Genomic DNA, 25,830 nt, shown 5'->3' with positions numbered 1-25,830 from the left:
AATACATCCCCAATATGTCACCAATACGTCACCAATACATCACCTACAACACCCCCAATATGTCACCAATACATCCCCAATATGTCACCAATATGTCACCAATATGTCACCAATATGTCACCAATATATCACCTATATATCATTATTATATCAATATATAAATACATTAACAATTTACAACCAATACAACTGTATATTGTCAATAAATTTGAAAAATATCAACAATATATAGCCAAGATATTACCAACATTTCATCATTACTCATGTGACACCAACATATCCCCAATACATTACCAATATATCACAAATATATTGTTAAAACGTTTAACGTTGCTGGCCAGCCCTGGAGGATCTGAATCCATATATAATCATTTATAGCCGGTTGTCAGGCATGTTGCATCCAGAGATCATGGGATCCCTGACAGGAAGTACTTCCTGTGACCTGTGGCTGACCTCAGGTCACAGGAAGTCCTTCCTGTGACCTGTGGCTGACCTCAGGTGTCCTACCTGTGGATCTGGGTTTGTCCATGTCTGAGGCCAGTCTGTAGTTCCGGCGTGGCAGAGCTGTGACTCCTCCCTTTGTGCTCATCCTGATTCACCGCCACACGCTGCTGACAGAACAGAGTTTCAGGGTTTCCCTCACCGCATCATAAGCCTGGCAGCTGCCAGGCTTACTACCTCCACCATCCTAAGATTATTTTCTTTATTTTAAATAAGGTTTTATACACCAGTAATAGTGATATTAGAGACGAATTAAAGAGTATATTTGGTGAAACGATTGAAAGAGCAATTGCGACATCTCAGGGGTCAGGGGTCATTTTTCTGATCAATGGATCTAACGATTTCCTGTCTACACACCAACTTCATCAAATAAAGTGACTAAACATGGATAAAGGATTAAAAAAGTGAATAAAATTCTTTCCTGAAATCCGAACGGCAGCAAAGACAATGTTCACCTGCTGAACTCACCTTGCCAGAACCTCGTGGACCAGATGAGGCAGTTAGCCAAGTGCTAGCTAGAATGGACATTTTCTGTATATGGCGATATATTAGTGCCACCAGCCAGAGCGGGAGGTGAGACTGAGGTGAGCCCATAAACCAGTGTGAACACAAAATAACATTTTGTATGTGCTTGGCTCCACCAGCCAATCACAGACAGCTCTTTCATCCAATCAGGAGAGTCTTTGCAAACACTGCCTTGTGTTTGGATAAATAACAACCAATCGGAGTACTGCACCAAACAAAACGAGAGGATTTAGGTAAATTGAAGAAAATTAAAAAACAAATAAATTTTTTTACTCTAATATTCAGCTTAGCATTACACAGTGGAGCCTCTGCTTTAATGAGGTCAGAACCCACAAAGGTTGAATAACCTGGATCTGAGCAAATTTACACCAATCAAATAGTATGTAAGTTATTATTTTACCATTAACTACATATTAAGGACATAAATCGGAATAGTTCCTTCGGTCTCACTTTCAGTAAATATTTTCTGGCTGTTTGATGTTGAACAGTTTTGCAGTAACGTCACATTAATCAGGTTAGTAACCAACATTTATTATCCATTAATTAAGTTACTAGTCAACATTTATTCTTCAACATCTCATAATGTTTTAACTCAACGGCATCCTGGATCCTCCAGGATCTCTAACGCTGCTGTTAGCTTTAGCTGCAGCCCTATAAACTGCTGTTAGCTCACCGAAGAGCTCGGTCTAATATCAGCTGTCCGGTTCGGTTCTGGTTCTGCGAGGGATGACAGCAGGTGTTAGCGCCCCCCTTGGCTCGGTTCGGTTCGGTTCCCTGTCAGTCATCGAAGCTAGAAGCAAACTAACAGCTAAAGCTAACTAGCTATTGCTAACCTTACCCCCAGCGTCTCACCGCTTGACCGGGACTCCTTTCCAGCGGAGGCCCGCTGGTGTGAGCTTCACACCGGCTGATGAAAGATCGGTGAGCCGCTGATTTTCACAACAATCCCCACTTTGTTGACCCCTGTCAGTGTACGGAGTGCTGCTAGGTCCAAAATAGAGAATACAAATCCCGTTCCTGGAAACAACGTGAGAACAGGAAGACGTCTGGGCTTCTCAGTTTTTAATTTTAGTTACTACGTTAACATATTTTTATTAGAATAAAATCAAAAGTAGCCATCCAAGACATTATTCAAGTCAGAATAAAGGCCTTAGGATGTTTATCGAGCGGAAAATAAACTCAAAGGAGGCACGCTATGGGCACACTGATATCTGTCTCCCTCTGCTGGTCACTTTATGTCACTGCAGGGGTATTCTCACGCATCGACATCAAACCCCCTATACTGGAGTCCATCCCAGAATATACAAGCTAATTATAGCATGGATGGAGAGTCCATCAGAGGAGGATTAAAGGTGAACATGTTGAGGTTGGACCTAATTATTTAAGTTCCTCTGATTCACATTAAAGTGTTTTATGAAGATTTTTCTAAGTTAAATAATTTCCCGTGGTTGCTGGAAGTTGAATAGCTTAAATTGATGTTCATTCATTCATTCATCTCGTAAATTGTCTTTCAAAATATTACATTTATGTTCAAGGAAACTTAAATTCACTGGGTCTACTTCTTACCAGTCAGCCGGTATGTGGGCCGGTTCGAAGTGAAGCCGGAAGAGGGAGGAATGAGAAGAAAGTTTAACAGACAAGCAACAGTTGATGAATGAGGAATGAATCCCACCAGCGATCACCTGCTGGTGTAATCAGCCTTCATCTTTACATCATTACTCATCTTTGCTACGTTTAATATTAATATTGTAATATTTGGATTTTTCAAGGCAGATCACTCCTTTATGATTGTTAGGAAATTAAATATTAACTTCCATAGATCATCTGGAGGTTAACACACAGTCTGATTACATTCAACAGATTCAGTGACATATTGCTATGCTTCTTTTTAAGACAGTCCTTTGTGTTTGGGCCCAAACTCCGCCTTTCCGGTGCGCCAGCAGCTTCGCCGGTGTGTGAATGGAACAGACATACTCTGACAGAAAAGTTACGCAGCTTGGCGTTTCAGTAATGGCCTTTGATTGGCTGATAAAATAGTGCTGCTCTGTGATTGGTCAGAAAGATACCCGCCTCTGGAAGGTTCCACTTATCTGAGGGACATTAGAAATTGACCAGAGTTTTTTTAGAATAGTTTTAAGGTGAAACATTTCCTCACGTTGAGTGATATTTATGTAAAAACACGTATTTACAGTAGTTTAGAATTCCTGGATGAGTGGAGCTGATTCTGAGCCGGACTGGGAGACCTGGTCGCAGCCTGCCCCCCCCGGCAGCAGCTAGCTGCTTCCAGTTACCCTCCTGTCATCTACCTGATCACTCCGGATCGGTTATTGATCAGGTTTTCGGGGCTGGAACGGGACCATTCAGCCGCTTCTCTCTCTCTGAGCGCCGCTGGGTCTAGACGGAAGATGCTCCGTGTCCGGGTGCTCCTGGGCCGGTCCTGGAGGGGGTAAGTCCCGGCGCTGAACCTCACATGAGCGGACAGGGGACTCGGGAGACTTCCAGAAGGTGTTCAGATGATCATCTGACCCACTGACACTTTCAGTAACTTTATGGGGACAACAGGCGCCTGATCACGTGGTGCTGTTGAGCTTCAGGTGTGTTACCTAATGACACCTGACCTCCTGCAGCCTGGGGAGGAAGGTCCAGGTCTTTTCTGATCTCCTCTGCAGGACAGCCGCTCCACGTGTTGTTGATCGTTTCCTGGAAATACCATAAAAACATCCGATTTACTTCTTTAATCTCTGGAGAGTAGAAACTCGGCACAGGTCAAAAAACAGCAGGGATTAAAGAAGTAGTTTGTAACTGTTACTGCCATCTAGTGGTCACAATAGTAATAGCCTCGTTAAAAATAAAAATATAAACAATGAAATGAAATGAACATTAAGTAGAACACACTGAAATTATGCTCGTAATATCCTTTATTTTCGTGTTTGACTTTTTCTTTTTTTTGCCTTTCAAACTAATGTGAAATTTATGTTTTTTCTTTTTGCATCCACACAAGCAGTTGTCGGCAAATCACGGCCTCCTGGCTGCCCTGCGCTTAAGCAGCCTAAACATTTAACTAATAAAAACTGATTTAGACAAACAATGACGGTGAAATAAAACTAAACTATAATCAAAAACCCCAAAAGAAGCCTGCTGCTCGGTCACCTGCTCATGTTTCGGCCGCCATCTTTGTAGTATCGGACCGTAGTTTTCCTCAAAGCCGTCGCAGCTGAGCGCTCCTCTGCTGCCCCCTGGTGACTATTTGGGGGGATTTTTGGCTAATTCTGTTTTCTGTTCATATATTTGAGTACTGACTGTGTAACTAATGTCAACTAGACTCAACACTAGAAGAGGCTTGACCTTTGAACTGTCAACATGTCTAATGATTAAAACCAGCTGGAGATTTTTTTCCAAACTCCGACTCAGACTGGTTCTGCAGGTTCTGGTCTACTGAAACACCAGAACTGCTTCTAGAATTATTGATCTGGAAAATCGATCACCTCCACGCAGAGGAAAGCTGCAGATGTTCAGAGTATGAGCTGTCGGGCCCCCGGGGGCCTCAGGGCCGCTGCGTGTTGTTCCAGCTGCTGCAGCGGCGCAGGGTGAAGGTCGCCCAGTTCTGGTGGGAAAAACCCACCTGGTTCTGGTTCTGGTCCCTCCTCTTCGTCGGGTCAGGGTTCAGGTTGCTGCTGTTAATCACAGCCGAGCGCAGGAAGCCGTCCAGCTGAGCCGCTCTGACCCGATCCGACCCGGTCCAAAGTACCGATAAGGAAATGAGCGGAACAACAGGGTGAGTCCGAAAAACGCGAGCTGATTTAGTCAGAGCAGAACCTGTAGGACAGAACCGAGTCCAGTCCGGGTTTTATTACGAGAAGCTAAAATTAATCAAAGGCTTGGCTCTCTGGGTTCTGGACAGGACGCTGGAACAGAACCAGAACCGGGTCTAATTTAAAAATCTGAAGGTTCTGACCCAAATCTGGTGTCTGAAAACAAAGTTCTGGTTCTGAAACGTCTAATAGAAACAAACTGGCCCAGAGTAGAACCGCGTGAAATATTTAAAGTTCTGCAGAACCAAGTTGTGTACTAAACTGAACCCATGGTTCTGGTTCTGAACGTGTTCCAGACAGAACCAGCGACCTGTTTACGTGTCTCCGGTTCTGGTACCAACAGCTCTCTGCCTCCAGGTTCCGGACGTTCCCGGGTTTGGCCGTGGAAGTGAAGAACGAACCCATCCTGGGCTTCGAGGCGGGGAGTCCAGAACGGACCGAGCTACAGAAGGTGTGGTGGTTCTCCAGGCCTGGTTCTGATCCGTTTGGGTTGCTGCTGGGTGTTTTAACCCTGCGCTGTGTCTGCAGGCGCTGGACGGCCTGAAGGGGCGGACGGAGGAGGTTCCCTGTGTGGTAGGAGATGAACTGGTTTGGACCAAAGACGTCCGGTACCAGCTGTCTGTGAGTCAGACACGGAATCACTTACGGTTCTGGAGATGCTCCTCCTGACCTCTGACCTCTGACCTCTCTGTGTTTCTGTTTCCAGCCTTTCAACCACTCTCACAAGGTGGCAAAGTTCTGCTATGCTGACATGGTATGTTGGCCAGAACCAGAACCGGTTCACCCAGTTTACAAAACTTTATAATTAATTTTATTTGTTGTTTATTTGGAATATGTAAAATGTCTTCCAGTTCCAGTGTTTAATGTTCAATAGAATGTAAAGTTTGTTGACCTTCTTGCATTACTATTACCATCACATGACAGCATCATCGTTTATCGCCTTAACGTCTGGGTGAAACGGGCCACATGGATTTAAAGAGACAGAACTCCGGTTCTGTCTCTTTAAATCCAGTCAGAGCTCCACCAAGGCAAACATTTGAATTAGAGTTTAGATTTATGGCCAGAAATCCAAAGTCAGGTTTTGGGTTTTCTAAGGCGGCGTTCACACAGCAGGAAAAGGAGATTGATATCCGATTACTTTTTTTTTTTTTGTTCTTCAATCGATATCTGACTTTTCCACAGCCGACTGAACGGCCCAATCCTGATCATTCCACCCCGGAAAAACAATCAGTTCCATATATGGAAGTAACATGAATGGTCATGTTGAATTTATCCGACTTTTATGTCCTTGATGTGAGACACGCGTCATCATTCTGCAGCAGAAGAAGAAGAAGACGGTAAATCTGGACTTAAACATCGGCCGACATTTTGGTTCATTCCTTTTTAGCTTCTTTAATGTGGTGACCATGATGTCGGCTCCCAACAGCTTTAAAATTCAGCCAGCAATGGCGGCGGCCATCTTGAATGCAGTAAACGGAGCGCTGCGGCGGCCATCTTTACTGCCATAAACAGAGCGCTGCGGCGGCCATCTTCACTGCCGTAACAGGAGCGCTGCGGCGGCCATTTTTACTGCCGTAAACGGAGCGCTGCGGCGGCCATCTTTACTGCCGTAAACGGAGCGCTGCGGCGGCCATCTTTACTGCCATAAACAGAGCGCTGCGGCGGCCATTTTTACTGCCGTAAACGGAGCGCTGCGGCGGCCATCTTTACTGCCATAAACAGAGCGCTGCGGCGGCCATCTTTACTGCCGTAAACGGAGCGCTGCGGCGGCCATCTTTACTGCCGTAACAGGAGCGCTGCGGCGGCCATCTTTACTGCCATAAACAGAGCGCTGCGGCGGCCATCTTTACTGCCATAAACAGAGCGCTGCGGCGGCCATCTTTACTGCCATAAACAGAGCGCTGCGGCGGCCATCTTTACTGCCGTAAACGGAGCGCTGCGGCGGCCATTTTTACTGCCATAAACAGAGCGCTGCGGCGGCCATCTTTACTGCCATAAACAGAGCGCTGCGGCGGCCATCTTTACTGCCATAAACAGAGCGCTGCGGCGGCCATTTTTACTGCCGTAAACGGAGCGCTGCGGCGGCCATCTTTACTGCCATAAACAGAGCGCTGCGGCGGCCATCTTTACTGCCATAAACAGAGCGCTGCGGCGGCCATCTTTACTGCCGTAAACGGAGCGCTGCGGCGGCAATCTTTACTGCCGTAAATGGAGCGCTGCGGCGGCCATCTTCACTGCCATAAAGGGAGCGCTGCAGCGGCCATCTTTACTGCCATAAACGGAGCGCTGCGGCGGCCATCTTCACTGCCATAAATGGAGCGCTGCGGCGGCCATCTTTGCTGCCATAAACGGAGCGCTGCGGCGGCCATCTTTACTGCCGTAAACGGAGCGCTGCGGCGGCCATCTTTACTGCCATAAATGGAGTGCTGCGGTGGCCATCTTTACTGCAGTAAATGGAGCGCTGCGGCGGCCATCTTTACTGCCATAAACGGAGTGCTGCGGCGGCCATCTTTACTGCCATAAATGGAGCGCTGCGGCGGCCATCTTTACTGCCATAAACGGAGTGCTGCGGCGGCCATCTTTACTGCCATAAATGGAGCGCTGCGGCGGCCATCTTTACTGCCATAAACGGAGTGCTGCGGCGGCCATCTTTACTGCCATAAACGGAGCGCTGCGGCGGCCATCTTTACTGGCATAAACAGAGGGCTGCGGCGGCCATCTTGACTGCCGTAAACAAAGCATTGCTAGGGGACGTTCTTAATCTGCGAGTCGCTTTGGGTCAGAAACCCGTTACCACAAAAGTCTGATTTAATAAGTAGCATGAACGAACACGCAGAAAAGATCGGACCTGAGTGATAAATCGTAATTGAGCATCACGACCTGTTGTGGAATCGCAGCCTCACTCCATATTGGATCTCCTCCAGGAGCTGATCAACAAGGCCATCCAGGCATCACTGGCGGCCCGGAGGGAGTGGGACCTGAAACCCGTCCAGGACCGGGCCCAGATCCTGTTCAAGGCTGCCGACGTCATCAGCGGGCCCAAGAGGGCCGAGATCCTGGCCAAGACCATGATCGGACAGGTAGGTGACCCCCTGGAGGTCAGGTGACCCGCCTGGAGTTCGGGTGACCTATGACCTCCCTCTGTTTGGTGTTCAGGGTAAAACGGTGGTCCAGGCGGAGATCGACGCGGCTGCAGAACTCATCGACTTCTTCCGGTTCAATGCCAAGCACGCTGTGGAGCTGGAGGCTCAGCAGCCAATCAGCACCAAGGAGAGCACCAACACTGCGCTGTACAGGGGGCTGGAGGTAGGGAGCCATCACCATGGTTACTGGTTCCGTTTGGTTCTGGGTTTCCTGACGGGTTCTGGACCTGCCTGTGTTTCAGGGCTTCGTAGCAGCAGTGGCGCCGTTTAACTTCACCGCCATCGGGGGAAACCTGGCAGGAACACCTGCTCTCATGGTGAGTTCTGCAGGTCCGACCCGAGTTCTGCAGGTCCGACCCGAGTTCTGCAGGTCCGACCCGAGTTCTGCAGGTCCGACCTTCCTCAGAACCTCAAAGACTTGACACTTGACTTTGATTTGTGCCCTAATGACGAGATTTGACTTGGACTTGCACTCTAAAAACTTGAGACTGGACTTGTGCCCCGACTTGTAGAGAAGTGACCTCTGACCCCGTGCGCCCCAGGGTAACGTGGTTCTGTGGAAGCCCAGTGACACGGCGGTCTCGGCCAGCTATGCGGTCTACCGAGTCCTGCGCGAGTGCGGCCTGCCGCCCAACATCATCCAGTTCCTGCCGGCCGACGGCCCCGTGTTCGGCGACGCCGTCACTTCCTCCCCGCACCTGGCAGGGATCAACTTCACCGGCAGCGTGCCGTAAGGACGCCCGACCCAACCGCCTCTGGTTCCGTTGGCGTTTCCATGGAAACCACATCTGTTTTGCCACTTGCAGGACTTTCAAGCGTCTGTGGAAGCAGGTGGCCCAGAACATAGACATCTACCGGACGTTTCCACGCCTGGCCGGAGGTGAGTGGTGACCGACCTTCAGGTCCCGGTGTTCTGAAGACCTGTGCTACCCGTAAATCCGTCCTACCTTGTGGTAATGCGCGCGACGATGCTACGTCACACACTGCTGACTCAGCAGATTTATTATAAATACGTCCCACCTGTGGAAGTTTCGTTTCATGTGTTTTATTTCATGGCAGATTAAGCTTTATTTCATTTATTTTACACCTGATGGCTATCTATCCGTGCTACGGTAGCACGGATAGTCAGAACACCGGTTCTGGTTCTGACCCGCTCTGTGTCGGCAGAATGCGGCGGGAAGAACTTCCACTTCGTGCACTCATCTGCGGACGTCCGGAGCGTGGTGCTGGGGACGATCCGCTCGGCCTTCGAGTACAGCGGCCAGAAATGCTCGGCCTGCTCCAGGATGTACGTTCCCGACAGCAGCTGGCCGCAGATCAGAGAGCAGTTGCTGGACATCCACAAGGACATCCGAGTGGGAGACGTGAGTGACCTCTGACCCCTGCAAGGTTCAGGGTGTGTGGTCAGACCCAGAGCGAGGACTAACTGGATGTTTCTGACCCTCAGCCTGTCGAGGACTTCAGCACTTTCTTCTCTGCTGTCATAGACGATAAGGTAAACCTCAATAACTCCATAAAACACCACATTAGCTCTGTGGCTAATCTGTCCCTGTGGCTCCGCCCCCTTCAGTCCTTCGCTAGGATCAAGAGGTGGTTGGACCACGCCAAGTCCTCCTCGAACCTCAGCATCATCGCCGGAGGAAAATGTGACGACAGCAAAGGCTACTTTGTGGAGCCGACGATCATTGTGACCAAAGACCCTCAGGACCCAATCATGACCGAGGTCAGAATATGTAGCTAACTAAATATTTAACCCCAAATAAAATATTTTACTGAATATTTCATTCCAAGTTAAACATTTCATTTCAAGATTAAATATTCAAACAAACTTTTAGCTCAGAACTAAATATTTAGCATAGTAGCTGAATATAGATGAGAATATAGATGAGAAAGGTGCGTTCACACTGCAGCCTCAAGTGACCCAGTTCCGATTTGTTCTGCCGGGCCGTTCACACTGCAGCCTGAAGTGACCCAGTTCCGATTTGTTCTGCCGGGCCGTTCACACTGCCAGTAAATGCGACCTGTATGCGTCCTGCAGTGTGAAACGACCTGAAAGTGTCCCGCATGCCCAGTAGAGGGCGCCATAGCGCCAGCGTCCTCAGTGTTCTGCCAACCGCCATAAAAAGAAGAAGTGATCAGTGTTCGGAGGCTAACGGTGGAGCTTAGCTTAGAAGTTGTTGTCCTGCCGGAGCAACATATTAACAACTTAATCCTCATTATAGTCCGTCATGGCTGTTGTTTTTCTTTCTGCTTGTATCAGGAGCAGAATCGTGAGATTTGTTGAGAATCAGTGACGTTCAGTTCGGATGAATGCAACCTGGACGTTATGGTCGCATTTGAATCGGATACGTATCGGTTATGGGTCACATTGGGAACAGAATCCGGTTTAATAGGTTGCAGTGTGAACGCACCCTTAGTTTGCTAGCTAAGTATTTATTAGCAGGCTAGCATGCTAGGTGACTGCAGAGACGTGCCTGCGAAGCTTCAAGGAGATCTGATGACACAGGGTCACATGGCCTGCTGGAGGTCATGACCTTGTGTTTGTGCTGTTTTCAGGAGATCTTCGGGCCGGTTCTGACCGTGTACGTCTATCCAGAGAAGAACTACGCTGAGGTTCTGCGGCTGGTTGATAACACGTCGCCATACGCTCTGACCGGATCCGTGTTCGCCCACGACCAGTAAGAGTTTCTCCTGCACATGCGTGTTGTTGTCCGTCGTCCACGGAAACGGGCTGAAAGTTGTGTGGATCTCCTTTGGTTCTGGATCTGGTTCTCCTGAGCTTCCTGGAACAAACCAGCAGGTTTAAGGAGTTCTCATGCTCTGGACCACCTGTCTGTGTCCGGTTCTGGTTCTGGTTCATGAGGTCTTCTCCTGTTTCTCACCTGAGAGCAAAATCAGTGGCTCTCTTAGGATCAGAACTTTAGAGTTCTACAAACGGATCAGAACCCCGAGCTTAGTCCAGGTTCTGGTTTCAAACTGGTTTAGTTGATCCACCTGGTTCCCACAACCGGACCAGTAAAGAGCTGGACCTGATTAGCTCTTGGTAGCAGAACCAGGATCGTGTTGCAGGTTCTGTTGTGCATGGTGGGTTCAGTGCTGGTTCTGACCCAGACTGAGTCGGACCTGTTGGTTCTGCAGGAAGGTGGTCGATGAGGCCGCCAGAGTCCTGAGGAACGCTGCCGGGAATTATTACGTCAACGATAAATCTACCGGATCCATTGTGGCCCAGCAGCCGTTTGGAGGAGCCAGAGCTTCAGGTGGGTGGGGCGGGTTCATCCAACATGGAGGATGGATGGATGGATGATGGATGGATGATGGATGGATGGATGGATGGATGGATGGATGATGGATGGATGGATGGATGATGGATGGATGGATGATGGATGGATGGATGGATGGATGATGGATGGATGGATGGATGGATTGATGGATGGATGGATGATGGATGGATGGATGGATGGATTGATGGATGGATGATGGATGGATGGATGGATGGATGGATGGATGATGGATGGATGGATGGATGGATGGATGGATGATCACTGACGGATGTCTACCTGTCCCACCAGGTACCAACGATAAGCCCGGCGGTCCTCACTACGTCCTCAGGTGGACGTCCCCCCAGGTGGTGAAGGAGACTCATGTTCCCCTCACAGAGTGGAAATACCCATACATGGGCTGAGGGACACTAGTCCCCATGTCCCCTCCCCCAGTCCATCCACTGGTCCACTCATCAGTCCTCTGTCTCTCTCAGACTCTCCATCCGTCCTTCATCTCTGTCCTCCTCTGTCTGTCCCTCTGAAGCTGGACAGGTCTGTCCATCAGATGGAGGGACGGTGTGTCTCTGCGTCTCACTCAATGTCCACAATCTGCTTTTCTCAGAATCCCAGCTGGAAGCTTCATGTGATCCATCAGAAATCGGATCAGAACCGCCAATGGACTCAATTCTGTTTGAAACTAATAAGATGAAATCAGGAGCAGAGGTCCATCAGAGCAGGTACTGGTCCTCCTGGAGGTCATCCTGGAGGTCATCCAGGAGGTCATCCAGGAGGTCATCCTGGAGGTCATCCTGGAGGTCATCCTGGAGGTCATCCAGGAGGTCATCCAGGAGGTCATCCTGGAGGTCATCCTGGAGGTCATCCTGGAGGTCATCCTGGAGGTCATCCAGGAGGACCTCCTGGAGGTCATCCTGGAGGTCATCCTGGAGGTCATCCTGGAGGTCCTCCTGGAGGTCATCCTGGAGGTCATCCAGGAGGACCTCCTGGAGGTCATCCTGGAGGTCATCCTGGAGGTCATCCAGGAGGACCTCCTGGAGGTCATCCTGGAGGTCATCCAGGAGGTCACAGTGATTAGGAGCCGAAGGTAGTTAAATGTGTCGAGTCCTGCTGAGCGTATGGTGTGTGTGTGTGTGTGTGTGTGTGTGTGTGTGTGTGTGTGTGTGGAGACGTTTCCTCCCAGATCTGGATGTTAACTCATGACCATGTCTGTCTCAGTGACACTGGATATTTAGATGTTTGACAATAAATAATTTCTAACAATCAGCAGCTGGTCGTCTTCTTCTGTCCGATCCTCACAGGACTGTGTGTGTGTGTGTGTGTGTTCTTGTATTTAGTGCATTTAGAGCACTGTTCCTCCACCCTGTCCTGCATGTTTCAGGTGTTTCCTTCTGCCACCTGGATTGTTTCTCTGGGTGATTAACAGGCGTCTGCAGCACCTGATGGTCATTCAGTCATTTGGACCAGCGGTTCTGGAAAAGAGGCTCATCTAGAACCTGCAGAGCAGGAGGGAGAGGATCAGGTGGAGAAACATGAGGATCAGGTGGAGAAACATGAGGACCAGGTGGAGAAACACGAGGACCAGGTGGAGAAACACGAGGACCAGGTGGAGAAACACGAGGACCAGGTGGAGAAACATGAGGACCAGGTGGAGAAACACGAGGACCAGGTGGGGAAACATGAGGACCAGGTGGAGAAACATGAGGACCAGGTGGAGAAACACGAGGACCAGGGAGGAGAAACATGAGGACCAGGTGGAGAAACATGAGGACCAGGGAGGAGAAACATGAGGACCAGGTGGAGAAACATGAGGACCAGGTGGAGAAACATGAGGACCAGGTGGAGAAACATGAGGACCAGGGAGGAGAAACATGAGGACCAGGTGGAGAAACATGAGGACCAGGTGGAGAAACATGAGGACCAGGTGGAGAAACACGAGGACCAGGGAGGAGAAACACGAGGACCAGGTGGAGAAACATGAGGACCAGGTGGAGAAACACGAGGACCAGGGAGGAGAAACACGAGGACCAGGTGGAGAAACATGAGGACCAGGGTGGAGAAACATGAGGACCAGGAGAAACATGAGGACCAGGTGGAGAAACATGAGGACCAGGTGGAGAAACATGAGGACCAGGGTGGAGAAACATGAGGACCAGGTGGAGAAACATGAGGACCAGGGTGGAGAAACATGAGGACCAGGTGGAGAAACATGAGGACCAGGTGGAGAAACACGAGGACCAGGGTGGAGAAACATGAGGACCAGGTGGAGAAACACGAGGACCAGGGTGGAGAAACACGAGGACCAGGGTGGAGAAACATGAGGACCAGGAGAAACATGAGGACCAGGTGGAGAAACATGAGGACCAGGTGGAGAAACATGAGGACCAGGGTGGAGAAACATGAGGACCAGGTGGAGAAACATGAGGACCAGGTGGAGAAACATGAGGACCAGGTGGAGAAACACGAGGACCAGGGAGGAGAAACACGAGGACCAGGGTGGAGAAACATGAGGACCAGGAGAAACATGAGGACCAGGTGGAGAAACATGAGGACCAGGTGGAGAAACACGAGGACCAGGTGGAGAAACATGAGGACCAGGTGGAGAAACATGAGGACCAGGAGAAACATGAGGACCAGGTGGAGAAACATGAGGACCAGGTGGAGAAACATGAGGACCAGGGTGGAGAAACATGAGGACCAGGTGGAGAAACATGAGGACCAGGTGGGGAAACATGAGGACCAGGTGGAGAAACACGAGGACCAGGTGGAGAAACACGAGGACCAGGTGGAGAAACGAGGACCAGGGTGGAGAAACATGAGGACCAGGGTGGAGAAACATGAGGACCAGGTGGAGAAACATGAGGACCAGGTGGAGAAACACGAGGACCAGGTGGAGAAACACGAGGACCAGGTGGAGAAACGAGGACCAGGGTGGAGAAACATGAGGACCAGGTGGAGAAACATGAGGACCAGGTGGAGAAACATGAGGACCAGGTGAAACATGAGGACCAGGTGGAGAAACATGAGGACCAGGTGGAGAAACATGAGGACCAGGTGGAGAAACACGAGGACCAGGTGGAGAAACATGAGGACCAGGGTGGAGAAACATGAGGACCAGGTGGAGAAACATGAGGACCAGGGTGGAGAAACATGAGGACCAGGTGGAGAAACATGAGGACCAGGTGGGGAAACATGAGGACCAGGTGGAGAAACACGAGGACCAGGTGGAGAAACACGAGGACCAGGTGGAGAAACACGAGGACCAGGTGGAGAAACTCTGATCTACAGGATCACTATGAACACATCCACTCACTGTGGGAAGTGAGGACAATTTTGTGGTCCACTTTTTTTCAGTTCTACTTTTCTCTAATAGTTTGTTTTAGACAAGCGGATGTCCAATATTTTCGTCATCTGGGTCAAAATCATCGGCTCAAAAGTATTCACACGCCAAAAATATATAATTTTTAAAAACTAAAGTCACCAGAAGGATGTAGTTTTTTATACCTACTCCAAAAAATAAACCAAGCATAAATGATTTTAATTAAAGTTCTCCTGGGCTAATGTCACTGGTTTGTTCCAGTTGGCAGCAGCTTCATCAGCTTTTCTTCCTGAGTTGGTTCACATAAAAAATTACATTTAAAAACTAATTTTCATGTGGAGGTTCTGGGTGATTTGGGCAGATCTGCTGTTTGAAGTGGAGGTTCAGTCTGAAGATGCTCTGATCACATTCATGTCTCTACATGTGGAGCTGCTGCAGCTGTCATCTTCACACACACACGCCCGTCTCCCTGTACTTGTGGGGACTCGCGTTCCCTTGCGTGACTTGATGGGACATGGCAAAAGCAGGAACGAGTCAGAATAAAACATTTAAACCATGAGAACATTTTATTTTGTTAGATATATTTAGGGATGCCACCAATGATTAATTCATTATTCTGGTTACCAAGGAAACGGATAAAAAATATTCCCACATTCTGCAGATTTTTCATTTAACCACTTAAGCCTTTTTATGCAATATTAGAAATACATAAAGAATTTAAATTCAACAATAGTTAACAATTCAATTCCATTTTTGATTGAGAATAAATATTTTATTGCCTGAAATGTTACATCTACATAAAACGGATTAAAAACAATGAGGTAATGGGCCAAAAATAAAAATAAAGTAACATTACAAGAATAAAGCCATAATATTAAAGTCATGATTTAGTCATATTATGACTTTATTCTTGTAATTGTACTTTTTTTTCTTCGCTTGGCCCTAATACGCCGTTGTAAAAATCAGATTACATTTTATCAAGAAACATTTTTAGATTTATGAGTAAAAAATCTATCGGATTAAATTTTTTCTTCTTTATTTGCCTCCAGGGGGGGTGGGGGGGGATGGGGGGGCTGCAATCCACACTTTGAAAAACTAATCCACAAACTCTGCTTTTAAATTGGCAAAATGTCCTCGTAGCTAAACAAGCACACAGAGACTCGGAGTGAAGCTGGAGAAGTTGGTTTCTGAGGGATCACACACGGCCGGCCCAAGACTTTCTGGGGCCCGGAACACATTTTCATTTGGGGTTCCCATGCCAACAGGCCAACAGGCCAACACCAGATCGTCATCATTCATAAGCTGTGTAGATTCACATACTTCCATTATTTATTTAATTTACATTATTTGTAATTTCACACTTGTGTTTTTTATTTTTCTGTTGTTATATTTATATATGCTAACCTTTAACACGTTGGACTGCAGTAGCTTGTAAACCAATACGCAGACGGATTCAAGTAACTTACCTGCAATGATCAGCATATTGTTTGTGTACAAATAAAAACATTTTTTCCAGTTTGTATTCTTCAATGTTATGTTTAATATATTTATATATATTGGCTCCTGGGTGCCCCCTGGTGGTGTGGGGGGCCCTAAGCAGCAACATAACTTGCATATAATCTTCATCTGGCCACATCTGAGACTGGGATTCAGAACTGGTTCATGTAAAGTCGCCTGAGGAAGACGCTGGACTTCCTGCCGCTAACGACTGACCTCAGATCAGACGGCGCTCTGAGCGCCTTAATGAGAGCTTCCATCCTCACCTGCAGACTGGGATCAGCGCAGGTGAGTGTCAGGTTGCAGGTGTGTGTGTAAACAGTCATCAGCGTGTGCGGTGCCAGCAGACGTGTGATGACAGGAAGGGTGTGTGTGTCTGACGCCTTTCATCTGGAATATCGGGATTTAGGGAGAGGAAACTGCAAACACTCATTCTGTGGAGCTGCTTTGATGTGAACATCACCCCAACTGGGAGTCACTGGGAGGACTGGGACACGCTGGGAGGACTGGGACACGCTGGGAGTCACTGGGAGGACTGGGACACACTGGGAGGACTGGGACACGCTGGGAGGACTGGGACACACTGGGACACACTGGGAGGACTGGGACACACTGGGAGGACTGGGACACACTGGGACACGCTGGGAGTCACTGGGAGGACTGGGACACACTGGGAGGACTGGGACACACTGGGAGGACTTGTCAATACCAAAGTGAAGGTTCTCACCATGAAACGTCTGATCAGAGCAGTGAATGTTCGTCAGAGAAAAACCTGCAGAATCTGATGTTTGGTTTCCAAAGTGACAGAGTCTCTCTCTCTCTGTCTCTCTCTCTGTCTCTCTCTGTCTCTCTCTGTCTCTCTCTCTCACACACACACACACACACCTGTGAGGGCGGAGCTTCAGCAGGTAAAGTCGGATCTTTCCATCCTGAACTCAGAGACCCAGAGGAACTGAAGGAGGATCTGCTGCAGCTCCATCTGAAGGTGAGACACCAGGCGGTTCTGTGCGGTTCTGTGAGGTTCTGTGCGGTTCTGTGAGGTTCTGTGCGGTTCTGTGAGGTTCTGTGAGGTTCTGTGAGGTTCCATTTATATTTAGCAGGACAAACCAATCATCTGGTTTTTATTTCTGAGGAAATCTTTTCTAAACACTTCTGATTTGTTTCAAAGGTTCTGGAGAGGAACCAGCAGATTCCTGATGAAACAGTTTTTAGTTCTGGTTCTGTATAGAAACTCCAGTTTTCTGACTGACTGAACTAACGATTCCAATCTTGGCTGATGCCGATTTTTTTGTCTGAAATGTGGTGACAGTGGCTGATTTTTAGACCTGGATGAGATCAGCTCAGAACTGGTTCATGTAAAGTGAACCAGTTCACTTCACATGAACTGTAAAGTGAACTGTCCAGGTTTTTCTGGACGATTAAGTATCGGCCGATCACCGATCTCCCAGGACGATTTATCAGGGCATCCTCGTTCTGTAGATGCTCGTCGAGTCTTTAGCTTGGAGAAACGTTAAGATTTTAACATCTCAACTGGACACTCACATCTCCTGGTACGTCCTGATGGCCTAGTTAAAGACCAGTAGAGTCGATGTTTGTGATGGTGCAACCAGTCAGCATGCAGATAGTAACTAATGGTCGTCATGGAAACTGAGCAGGAAGAGGAAATTATTTGGTGCAGTTGTCCAATGCTGACTTTCCTCTGTCTGTGTTGAGGAAGATCAACTGGTACCGGTCCAGCTGGACCAGCTGCTGGTCATTCCTGCTACTAATTAAATGCAATCGCCATCAGACCTGTGTGTGAACGGTTTCTGCATGAACAGAAGAACCTAGCGCTCCTTTCACTGCAGTAAAGACGGCAAGGTCACCAGGTCACCAGGTCACCAGGTCACCAGGTCACCAGGTCGTTATTATCATTTCCAGCCATTCTTTGCGTCCATATTTATCAAATTATAACACACGTCTCTTGTAAATGACGTAAAAGTGGATAAAATGCAACATGACCGTTCAGACTGCAGACGCTTTGAAAGCTATGAAATATTCAGTTGCACATCTGGAAGTGGAAAAGATGGAACTGGGCCGTTACTGCAGAGAAAACGTCAGATTCAGTTAGGCCGGTCACCGTAACACATTTTTCTGGACGATAAATTGTCCCAGAAGTTATTGTGTGATAAACGATAATATTATAGTTTATCATCATTATATAAATGGTATATAAATTGATCACATTGTCAAAGATCAATAAACTTTACATTCATTTAACACTGCAACTGGACAAAGTAAATAAATACTTTACTTTGGAAGAAACAAAAAATAAAGCTAATTAATTATGAAGTATCTGTAAACAAACATCACACCAAACCTCCAGACTGAAGACTTTAGTCATCCAGTTTTCAGTAGAAAGAGAAAAACGATCAATTATTTACCTCCTTTTAGTTTATCACACAATTAATTGCTTTAGATATTTTATGAGTCTCATTTGGAAAAAAACAACGCATCGTCGTAGTTTCCTGCTTCGTGAAGGTCATCTCCTCATGTCTGCCCCCTGGCGGAGATGCCGTAAACTGACCCCTCTGTGTTTCCGCAGGTGACCATCATGAAGCTCCTCTGATCCAATCAGCTGTCCTCGTTCCTGATTGCTCGATTGTACGATGAGCTCCGCCTTCTCTCAGTCGCTCTTCGACCGTTTCGCTGCGTCGCCCCCTGCTGGCCGGGAGGACCGGAGCAGAACTCAGCACTCCGAGTCTCTGTCCGCCTCCGTCCCCTTCCTGTTCTACCCCCCCGCTGTGGACCCCGCTGCCCTCAGCCTGTACAAGGGCCCCCTGAGGGGTCCCGCCGGCATCCTGCCCTACCTGTCCCCCTTCCACCACCATGGGCACTTCAGCGTCTATGAGTGTCCGTTCGAGCCGGCGTTCATCCAGAAGCGTAACGAGCGCGAGCGGCAGCGCGTCAAGTGCGTGAACCAGGGCTACGCAAAGCTGCGGGACCACCTGCCGGGCCACAGCGCCGACAAGAGGCTCAGCAAGGTGGAGACGCTGCGCGCCGCCATCAGGTACATCAAGTACCTGCAGAGACTGGTGGACATGGAGGAAGATGGGCGTGAAGGGGCGGAGCCAGGCAGTGGGACGTCTTCTGGCCCGGACAGGGGTGGAGAGATGCAGGCGTGTTGAACGGCCCGTTCACCTGGACGACCAATCAGAGCGCAGAGGGATGACGTCAGCGACTCTAGATTGTAAACCTCCAGAGGACAGATTCTAAATGGACAGCGCCACCTGCAGTTTGTTCCTGAAAGTCTGATGGGAAAAACAAAACAAAACAACAACAAAAAAAACCTTGAAAAATTCAAGATGGCGACCATTTTTCAAGATGGTTGCCATGAAAAATAACTTTTTGCACTAAAATTGAAATCACCGTGTTTGGTGTCAGATCTCAACCTACATATTATGATCCATAGAAATCGGACATATTTTCTTGAGTTTATGTTTGCTTTTTCAAAATGGCTGCCATAATTTTAATGGAGAAAATATGTTTGCACTTAAATTGGAAGAAGTAATTACCAGTGATGGGCACACCTAACCAAAGAGTTAGCTTCACTAACCACTGATTTGATTAGCAAGAGTCTTAGCTTCACTAGTGCTAAACACATGTAAAAAACAAGCTAATGCTACTAGCTAATGCCAAACACATTAAACATTAACCATTAAGATGACTGTCTCAGTTGTGATACTCGCTAACAGCAAAGTCCTAAGTTTCTGCTTTTACTATATTATTACTTTACAGTTGTATAAATATGATTATCAAAATGAAAACATGTCATGCAATATAAAACTCATTAAAGTCATGAAAATGGGGAACATTTTATGGTAATTAGTTTAAAAAGGTCAAAACCGGTGGCCATCTTGAAACATTGTGGCTGATGGGAAATATGGAAAGCGAACGATCTGAGCAAATGTTGATGTTTGTATCCAAACTTGAACTTTTTTACAGTAATATGCTGCACTATGTGGAATCTGTACAGAATGTAGTTTTATTTTATCGCCACTAGATGTCACTGCAACTTTCAAAATGAAAATGGGTCAAAAGTATAAAAACTAAGTTACGTATTAACAAATGTATTAACATTTATAATTTGCTTCACATTCATGTAGAGTAGCTAAAGTATTTATAGGTATTTTCTAGTCATATATGACATCAGAAAAACATAACTGTGATATTATTGCTGGATATAATTCACATTTATATTTTTCGTTCATTTTATTTTCCATTTTCTATGAGCTATAACGTCTCACCACTAAAAATAAACCAATGGTGGCATCAAACACAGGTATTTAAATATTCATGCCTCCAGATAATATTTTGGTGTTATAGAGCTTCCTAAGTGGTAGCCAGAGCTATAAGATTCAGATATATTCTGTTTTTTGAACAGAAATAAGACAGAACTCCGATTCGATCAACAGCGATTATTTATTAGCTCATCGTTAATCCGGGCGGAGATGAAGCAGCAGAACCAGTGAGCTCCAATCAAACTACGAGTTAGAAAAATAAAACCTTCCTCTGATTAAAATACCACCAAAGATCCTGATCAAACCGGGAGGTTCACTCTGATCAATATTTTCAGTCCTGAACATGATGGAGCAGATTCCGCTTCCTGTACTTGCATCTGTTGAACGTCCCATTCAGCTGCGGGTCAGTGAACGTACCAGGAGACTCTACCTGTCAGTGTCCTGCAGATCCATTCTCTCCAATAATGATTTAACAAACACCTGTGGAGTTTAATAATCAAACCGATCATCAGCTGAGCCTCCAAAACCAGTCAGAACCGGACTGGATCCACTGGTTATCGGTGAGCCTGGAGTTAAACTGAATAAAATACATTTGGTATTTAAAACTTTGAGAAATAAATTCAGTTTGAATCAAAATATTGTTAGAATCTCAGAATTCCCACACTTTCTCGGACCCTGAAGGCAGCGACTGATGGTTGCTATGGAAACCAAACCCATAGTGCAGGTTCTGCTGCTGCCTTCAGGGCCGCTCGGAGAGCAGGAACACACCTTCACCACCTCACATCATCTTCCTCTGACGGAACCAGACTGGATCAGAACCAGAACCGGACCCGCTTGAACAATGAGCTCCTTCTGCTGGACGTTTAACACCTCAGTGATGCCCAGCAGCACCAGAACACTGACTCTTCTTCTTTGGCTTTAAGGGGACCAGCTGGCTCCGCCCCTCGTTAAGCAGCTCGTTAACACACCTGCTCAGGTTTTAATTAGAGCCCAGATCCTTAAAATAAACTTTTAATTGGCAACACACTAATTTTTAATAAAGTCAAAATTCCTTCAAACGTTGGACCTGCTGGTCAGAGCAGAACCAGAACCAGAACCAGCAGGTGGCGGGGCTGATACCGGCCTCTGATGGCTCTGTAGTGATTTGGTGAAAGCAGCAGCTATTCAAAGTCCGACCTGCGCACCAGAACCGGGTCGGAACCGGGTCGGAACCGGGCCCGGGTCAGGAGTCAGAGGGGGCGGAGAGTCCCTGGTAGACCCGCCGGCGGTGCGCTGGCGCCAGGCAGAAGCCGATGCTGTGCTCCACTTCCTGGCAGCGGCGCCGGAACCGGCAGCGGTCCCGGGCCAGCTCCTCCCACGGGCCGCGCCGGTCCTCCTCCTCACCGCAGCTGGCGAAGAACTCCTCCACCTCGTCACAGAACCGGACCTGGGGGTGCAAGGTCAGAGGTCACTGAATGGATCACAGCCAGAACCAGCTGAAGACAAATCAATGAATCACTTAGGGTCTCTGCAGAACAGAACCAGAACTGATCTGGTTCTGGTCTGCAGTCGTAATTGTATGAGAATAAAGTCATAATATCAGAGAGATAAAAATATTTCCAAAAAGCCAATCGATCAATCAATAATCACCTGGCCAAGTTCAGGTTCTGATAGCAGCCGGTTGGCTTCATACAGAACCACATCCAGCGACCCAGACCTTCTGAGCCAGCCAGAACCAGATCCAGTTTAAACCAGGGCTGTCCAACGTGCGGTCCGGGGGCCATCAGTGGCCCCTGGCGTGGCTTTGTGTGGCCGCTGGATGCAGCTCTGATACGGACGGAGACTTTCTGTTTGTCTCTGCAGGAGATTTTCAATAAAAACTTTATAATATTTTTTAGGTTCAAAACAAGTGACTTTCTTTTGTTTTCAATTTAATATCTGTTAGTTTGGCCATAAAACTACCAAAATGTTTTACTGAACAAACACATCCAGTAACTAAATGGTCTAAATCAGGGGTGGGCAGCTCCAGGCCTGCAGGATCTCCTGCATCTTTTAGATGCGTCTCCACTTCAACACACCTGAGGCAAATACTGAGGTCGTTAGCAGGTTCCTGGAGAACCTGGAGGAGATTCAGCTGTTGGATCTTAAGTGTGTTGGACCAGACAGACGTCTAAGAGCTGCAGGACACCAGGCCTCCAGGACCAGGCCTCCAGGACCAGGACCAGGCCTCCAGGACCAGGCCTCCAGGACCAGGACCAGGCCTCCAGGACCAGGACCAGGCCTCCAGGACCAGGACCAGGCCTCCAGGACCAGGCCTCCAGGACCAGGCCTCCAGGACCAGGCCTCCAGGACCAGGACCAGGCCTCCAGGACCAGGCCTCCAGGACCAGGACCAGGCCTCCAGGACCAGGACCAGGCCTCCAGGACCAGGCCTCCAGGACCAGGCCTCCAGGACCAGGCCTCCAGGACCAGGCCTCCAGGACCAGGCCTCCAGGACCAGGACCAGGCCTCCAGGACCAGGACCAGGCCTCCAGGACCAGGCCTCCAGGACCAGGACCAGGCCTCCAGGACCAGGACTGCCCACCCAGGTCTAAATACAGTTCAGGGTTTTCTCATTTTGTTTCTGGGAATAAAATAAAATTTATATCTTGACCAACACGTTTAGAAACAAGTTCAAGATCCTTTTTCGGACTTTAAATTCATTTGTTGCCGAGCAGCAAAAACCTGGAAGTAATCCTGAACCGCCATCTTGGTAGGCAATCGCAGCGCAAAGCATAGATGAACCCAACAAAAAGTAAATGTATGGGAACAAACATTTTAAGACTGAATAACTGTAATGTGTTCATAAGTCAGGTAGGAACCAGGTGAGAGGTTGTTCTAACCTTGTCGATGTTTATTGTTGTCATATCAACTCATTAGCAACTGCCTACCAAGATGTCTGCCAATGTCCCGGAACTGTGACATCACAGGAGAACCATGTATTTACCATAAAATTATTGTAACTGAAAACACAACTTGTGGCCTTGAGAGCTTTAACTCTGATTTTGGCCTTCAGTGTAAAAACTTTGACACCAGAAATGCACAGATTGAAGTTTTCTGGCCGATTGCCGATCTTTAGAAAGCCTGGCTTGCCTATTCTGATTCTGGCCGATCTTTTTTGTCTGAAATGTTGCAAAACGTAGAAAGAAAGTCCCTAAACGGTGCGACGATTAATGTCAGCTGGAAACGTGAGCCGGTGGGTCAAACATCTCACAGAAGAGCAAAAGAGAACAGCAGCTGATTTTAGACCTAAAGGCTGGAGGACGTGTGAATCAACACCAAACTGAAACCTTCTGGGTTATTCCAACAGGAAGCAGCGTTCTGCTACTGAGGTTCTGAACCCAGCGAGCAGGAAGTGAGGTGGTGAGCGGTCCTGGACAGGAAGTGAGGTAACTGACCTTCTTGGTGCTCCGGTTGGAGGCAGCGGCCTCAGCGAAGCCGCTGTCCAGCCTCTCCTCGGCCTCCTCCCTCCTGTACTCGGGCGGTGCCGTCAGGTTCTGGTGGCCGGCCTGGGGGCCGGTTCTGCCCCTGGTTCTGGAGGGGGGCCCGGCGGGCCCTCGAGTCCTGAGCGGAGCCTGGAAGTTCAGGGGGCTGTAGGGGTCCAAGGAACTGCTGAACGAGCGCAGCAGGCGGAGGCTCTCCGCCTCATCTGCCTCGCTGGCCGACGCAGAGTCGTCCCAGGTGTCCTGGCTGGAGGGGGGGGGAGAGGCAGCGAGGGAGGGCGTGGGGTCAGCCTGGGGGGCGCTGGGGTCAGCCGGAGGGCAGCGGCCGGTGTGCAGCTCTGCGGTGAAGCTCTGCGGGTTGTAGGGGTCAACGCTCCGGCTAAAGGAGCTCCAGAGACGCTCCGAGTCCCGGTCGGGTTCGCTGTCTGAGTCCGACGCCTCATCATCCTCATCTTCATCAGAGGTTAGATCTGAGGAACCTTCGCTGTCGAACCCATCATCATCATCATCATCATCAGACTCGGACTGGCTGCTGTCATCGTCGCTGCAGGGCAGCCCCATGATGAAGGCGATGGATTTGTTTCCACACTGAGGCGCTGACAGAACCTCCTCTGGTTCTGGTTCTTCTGGTACCGGCTCCATCTGAGGCTGCTCCTCTGTCGGAGGGGTCCTGGCGCCCCGCTGGGTCAGCTCCTCCTCCAGGCTGTGGTAGCCCTGGTCCTGTTCGGGTCCAGGCCGAGCCGCCATGTTCTGGACTGTGTCCGCATTGTGGAGCTGCTGGGGGGGTCCAGAGCTTTCTGGCTCAGGGGAGCGGTTTGTTTGGGACTCTGCCCCCTCCTCTCGGATGTCCCCCCTCCGCAGAAAGCTGCCCCACCACGGCCCGCTACTCCCGGCGGGGCTCACCGCCCAGGCCTTCCCTCCAGCGGACTCCTGGGAGCCCAGCAGCGCCCGGACGGAGGAGAAGTACCCGACCTGCGGCTGGATCTCCGTCCCGACATGCCGGACCGACACCGCGCTCAGCCAGGGCACAGAACCGGTCAGCCCCGGCTCCAAGAGGCCGGCAGCCCCGTCATGTGGACACTGCATGAAGCTGAGATGATGCGGGATTATTTCATTCAGCTGCCGTAAAATCTCCCTTTCCTCGCCGATGAAGCTGTTGCTGAGCTCCGCGGGAGCCGCGCTCCACCGCCGAACCTTCCGCAGCAGCGACAGCGCGGGCCTCGACAGGAGGCCGATCCACGAGCTTTCCTGGCTGTCAAATCCCACAGAGGTGACGCCGAAAGGGGCAGATGAAGGAGCGCTCTGGCCGTCAGATAAACGTCCTTCCGTGTAAAAGTTTCTGAACATGTTGTCTCGTTAACTGGGAGTAAACAGGCCAGCTGCTAATCTGACAGCTGTTAAAACACTTAGAAACCAGCGAGGCTGCGCGGAAACCAGGAAATATCCTCCAGAAAACCGGCGTCAGATTCGAAATGGTGCTGGGACCTCTTCCGTGTGGAACCTGAGTTGAAATACAGAGCCAGGCAGGACATGTTGGATCCGTGAAACGGCGACTGGTCTCTGTCTAAACAGCGGAGGAGATCCATTTTGTCCGGTTCTGACTGAGAGCCACGGGAGGCTAGGCTAGTTAGCACGCTAAGCTAGTTAGCACGCTAGCTTAGCATAAGCAGCTAACTGACAGTTGGTTCCCCGCGGAAGATCCCTTTAGGACTCGCTCAGATGAACACCTTCACCCGCTGTAGATGTCACTTCTGTCCTCCGGTCGGTAATACTGCTCGATGTCCGTCCACCAGGGAGGTGAAGCCGCCGGGGAGCCGAGTTGTCTGTCCGTCTCTCCGGCGAGAGATTTCATCAGAAAGTCCGCGGACTGTCCCTTCCTTTTCCGGTAAGCGGCAGGCGCGGCGCGCTACCGCGCGGCAGGCGCGTCAACGCCGTTGCGTTGCATAAAGCACTGGAAGATGTGTGTGTGTGTCACGTGCTGATGAGCGCGTGTACCCTATAAAGGTCAAAGGTAACAG

General features: G+C 49.0%; 4 protein-coding genes across 18 annotated transcripts in view; 2 read left to right on the top strand and 2 right to left on the bottom strand.

Moving 5' to 3' along the window:
- rnf123 (ring finger protein 123) overlaps window positions 1-2,218 on the bottom strand; it is a 56,977-nt gene extending 54,759 nt beyond the window's left edge. For 3 of the 12 annotated variants that reach the window (XM_081606756.1, XM_081606757.1, XM_081606759.1), the window contains exons 1-2: window positions 1,865-2,216; window positions 508-608 (exon numbers count right to left, since the gene is read on the bottom strand). In XM_081606756.1, coding sequence (XP_081462882.1) covers window positions 508-589 — 82 coding nt within the window. In that variant the 5' untranslated portion in view covers window positions 590-608; window positions 1,865-2,216. Of the gene's footprint in view, window positions 1-507; window positions 612-1,699; window positions 1,744-1,859 lie in introns of all 12 variants that reach the window. The other 9 variants (XM_081606747.1, XM_081606758.1, XM_081606751.1 and 6 more) reach the window with 8 other exon arrangements.
- A 1,086-nt stretch (window positions 2,219-3,304) lies between these two features.
- aldh4a1 (aldehyde dehydrogenase 4 family, member A1) lies at window positions 3,305-12,522 on the top strand. 4 transcript variants are annotated; one of them, XM_081606763.1, is made up of 16 exons: window positions 3,305-3,472; window positions 5,196-5,289; window positions 5,367-5,459; window positions 5,545-5,592; window positions 7,763-7,918; window positions 7,995-8,144; window positions 8,224-8,298; window positions 8,524-8,711; window positions 8,788-8,861; window positions 9,149-9,345; window positions 9,429-9,476; window positions 9,552-9,704; window positions 10,538-10,659; window positions 11,120-11,238; window positions 11,551-12,020; window positions 12,321-12,522. In XM_081606763.1, exons 1-15 carry the CDS (start codon window positions 3,432-3,434, stop codon window positions 11,661-11,663), a joined length of 1,671 nt encoding a protein of 556 aa, XP_081462889.1. In that variant the 5' UTR covers window positions 3,305-3,431; the 3' UTR covers window positions 11,664-12,020; window positions 12,321-12,522. The 4 variants fall into 4 exon arrangements, with proteins under 4 accessions (XP_081462889.1, XP_081462886.1, XP_081462887.1 ...); XM_081606760.1 differs by having other exon boundaries at window positions 11,551-12,116; XM_081606761.1 differs by having other exon boundaries at window positions 11,551-12,116; window positions 12,309-12,522.
- Window positions 12,523-18,498: 5,976 nt separating this feature from the next.
- LOC103464250 (achaete-scute homolog 5) lies at window positions 18,499-19,943 on the top strand. The gene has a single exon (XM_008408242.3). The coding sequence runs from the start codon at window positions 18,721-18,723 to the stop codon at window positions 19,237-19,239; it is 519 nt and encodes a 172-aa protein (XP_008406464.1). The 5' UTR covers window positions 18,499-18,720; the 3' UTR covers window positions 19,240-19,943.
- A 571-nt stretch (window positions 19,944-20,514) lies between these two features.
- Window positions 20,515-25,741, bottom strand: ppp1r15b (protein phosphatase 1, regulatory subunit 15B). Its single transcript, XM_008408243.3, has 2 exons — window positions 23,768-25,741; window positions 20,515-21,778 (listed from the first exon to the last, which is right to left on the bottom strand). Exons 1-2 carry the CDS (start codon window positions 25,157-25,159, stop codon window positions 21,575-21,577), a joined length of 1,596 nt encoding a protein of 531 aa, XP_008406465.1. The 5' UTR covers window positions 25,160-25,741; the 3' UTR covers window positions 20,515-21,574.
- Window positions 25,742-25,830: the final 89 nt, after the last annotated feature.

Source organism: Poecilia reticulata, chromosome 5, assembly GCF_904066995.2.
Source record: "Poecilia reticulata chromosome 5, P_reticulata-male-v2, whole genome shotgun sequence".
NCBI lineage: Eukaryota > Metazoa > Chordata > Actinopteri > Cyprinodontiformes > Poeciliidae > Poecilia > Poecilia reticulata.
This window is presented reverse-complemented; position numbering and strand designations above follow the sequence as displayed.

Coding starts and splice junctions, on each gene's coding strand:
- aldh4a1 (XM_081606763.1), top strand. CDS start 3,432: ATGCTCCGTGTCCGGGTGCTCCTGGGCCGGTCCTGGAGGGG. Junction 5,290..5,366: donor AACGGACCGAGCTACAGAAG/GTGTGGTGGTTC, acceptor CTGTGTCTGCAG/GCGCTGGACGGCCTGAAGGG. Junction 9,346..9,428: donor AGGACATCCGAGTGGGAGAC/GTGAGTGACCTC, acceptor TCTGACCCTCAG/CCTGTCGAGGACTTCAGCAC.
- LOC103464250 (XM_008408242.3), top strand. CDS start 18,721: ATGAGCTCCGCCTTCTCTCAGTCGCTCTTCGACCGTTTCGCTGCGTCG.
- ppp1r15b (XM_008408243.3), bottom strand. CDS start 25,159: ATGTTCAGAAACTTTTACACGGAAGGACGTTTATCTGACGGCCAGAGC. Junction 21,779..23,767: donor CCAACCGGAGCACCAAGAAG/GTCAGTTACCTC, acceptor TTGCACCCCCAG/GTCCGGTTCTGTGACGAGGT.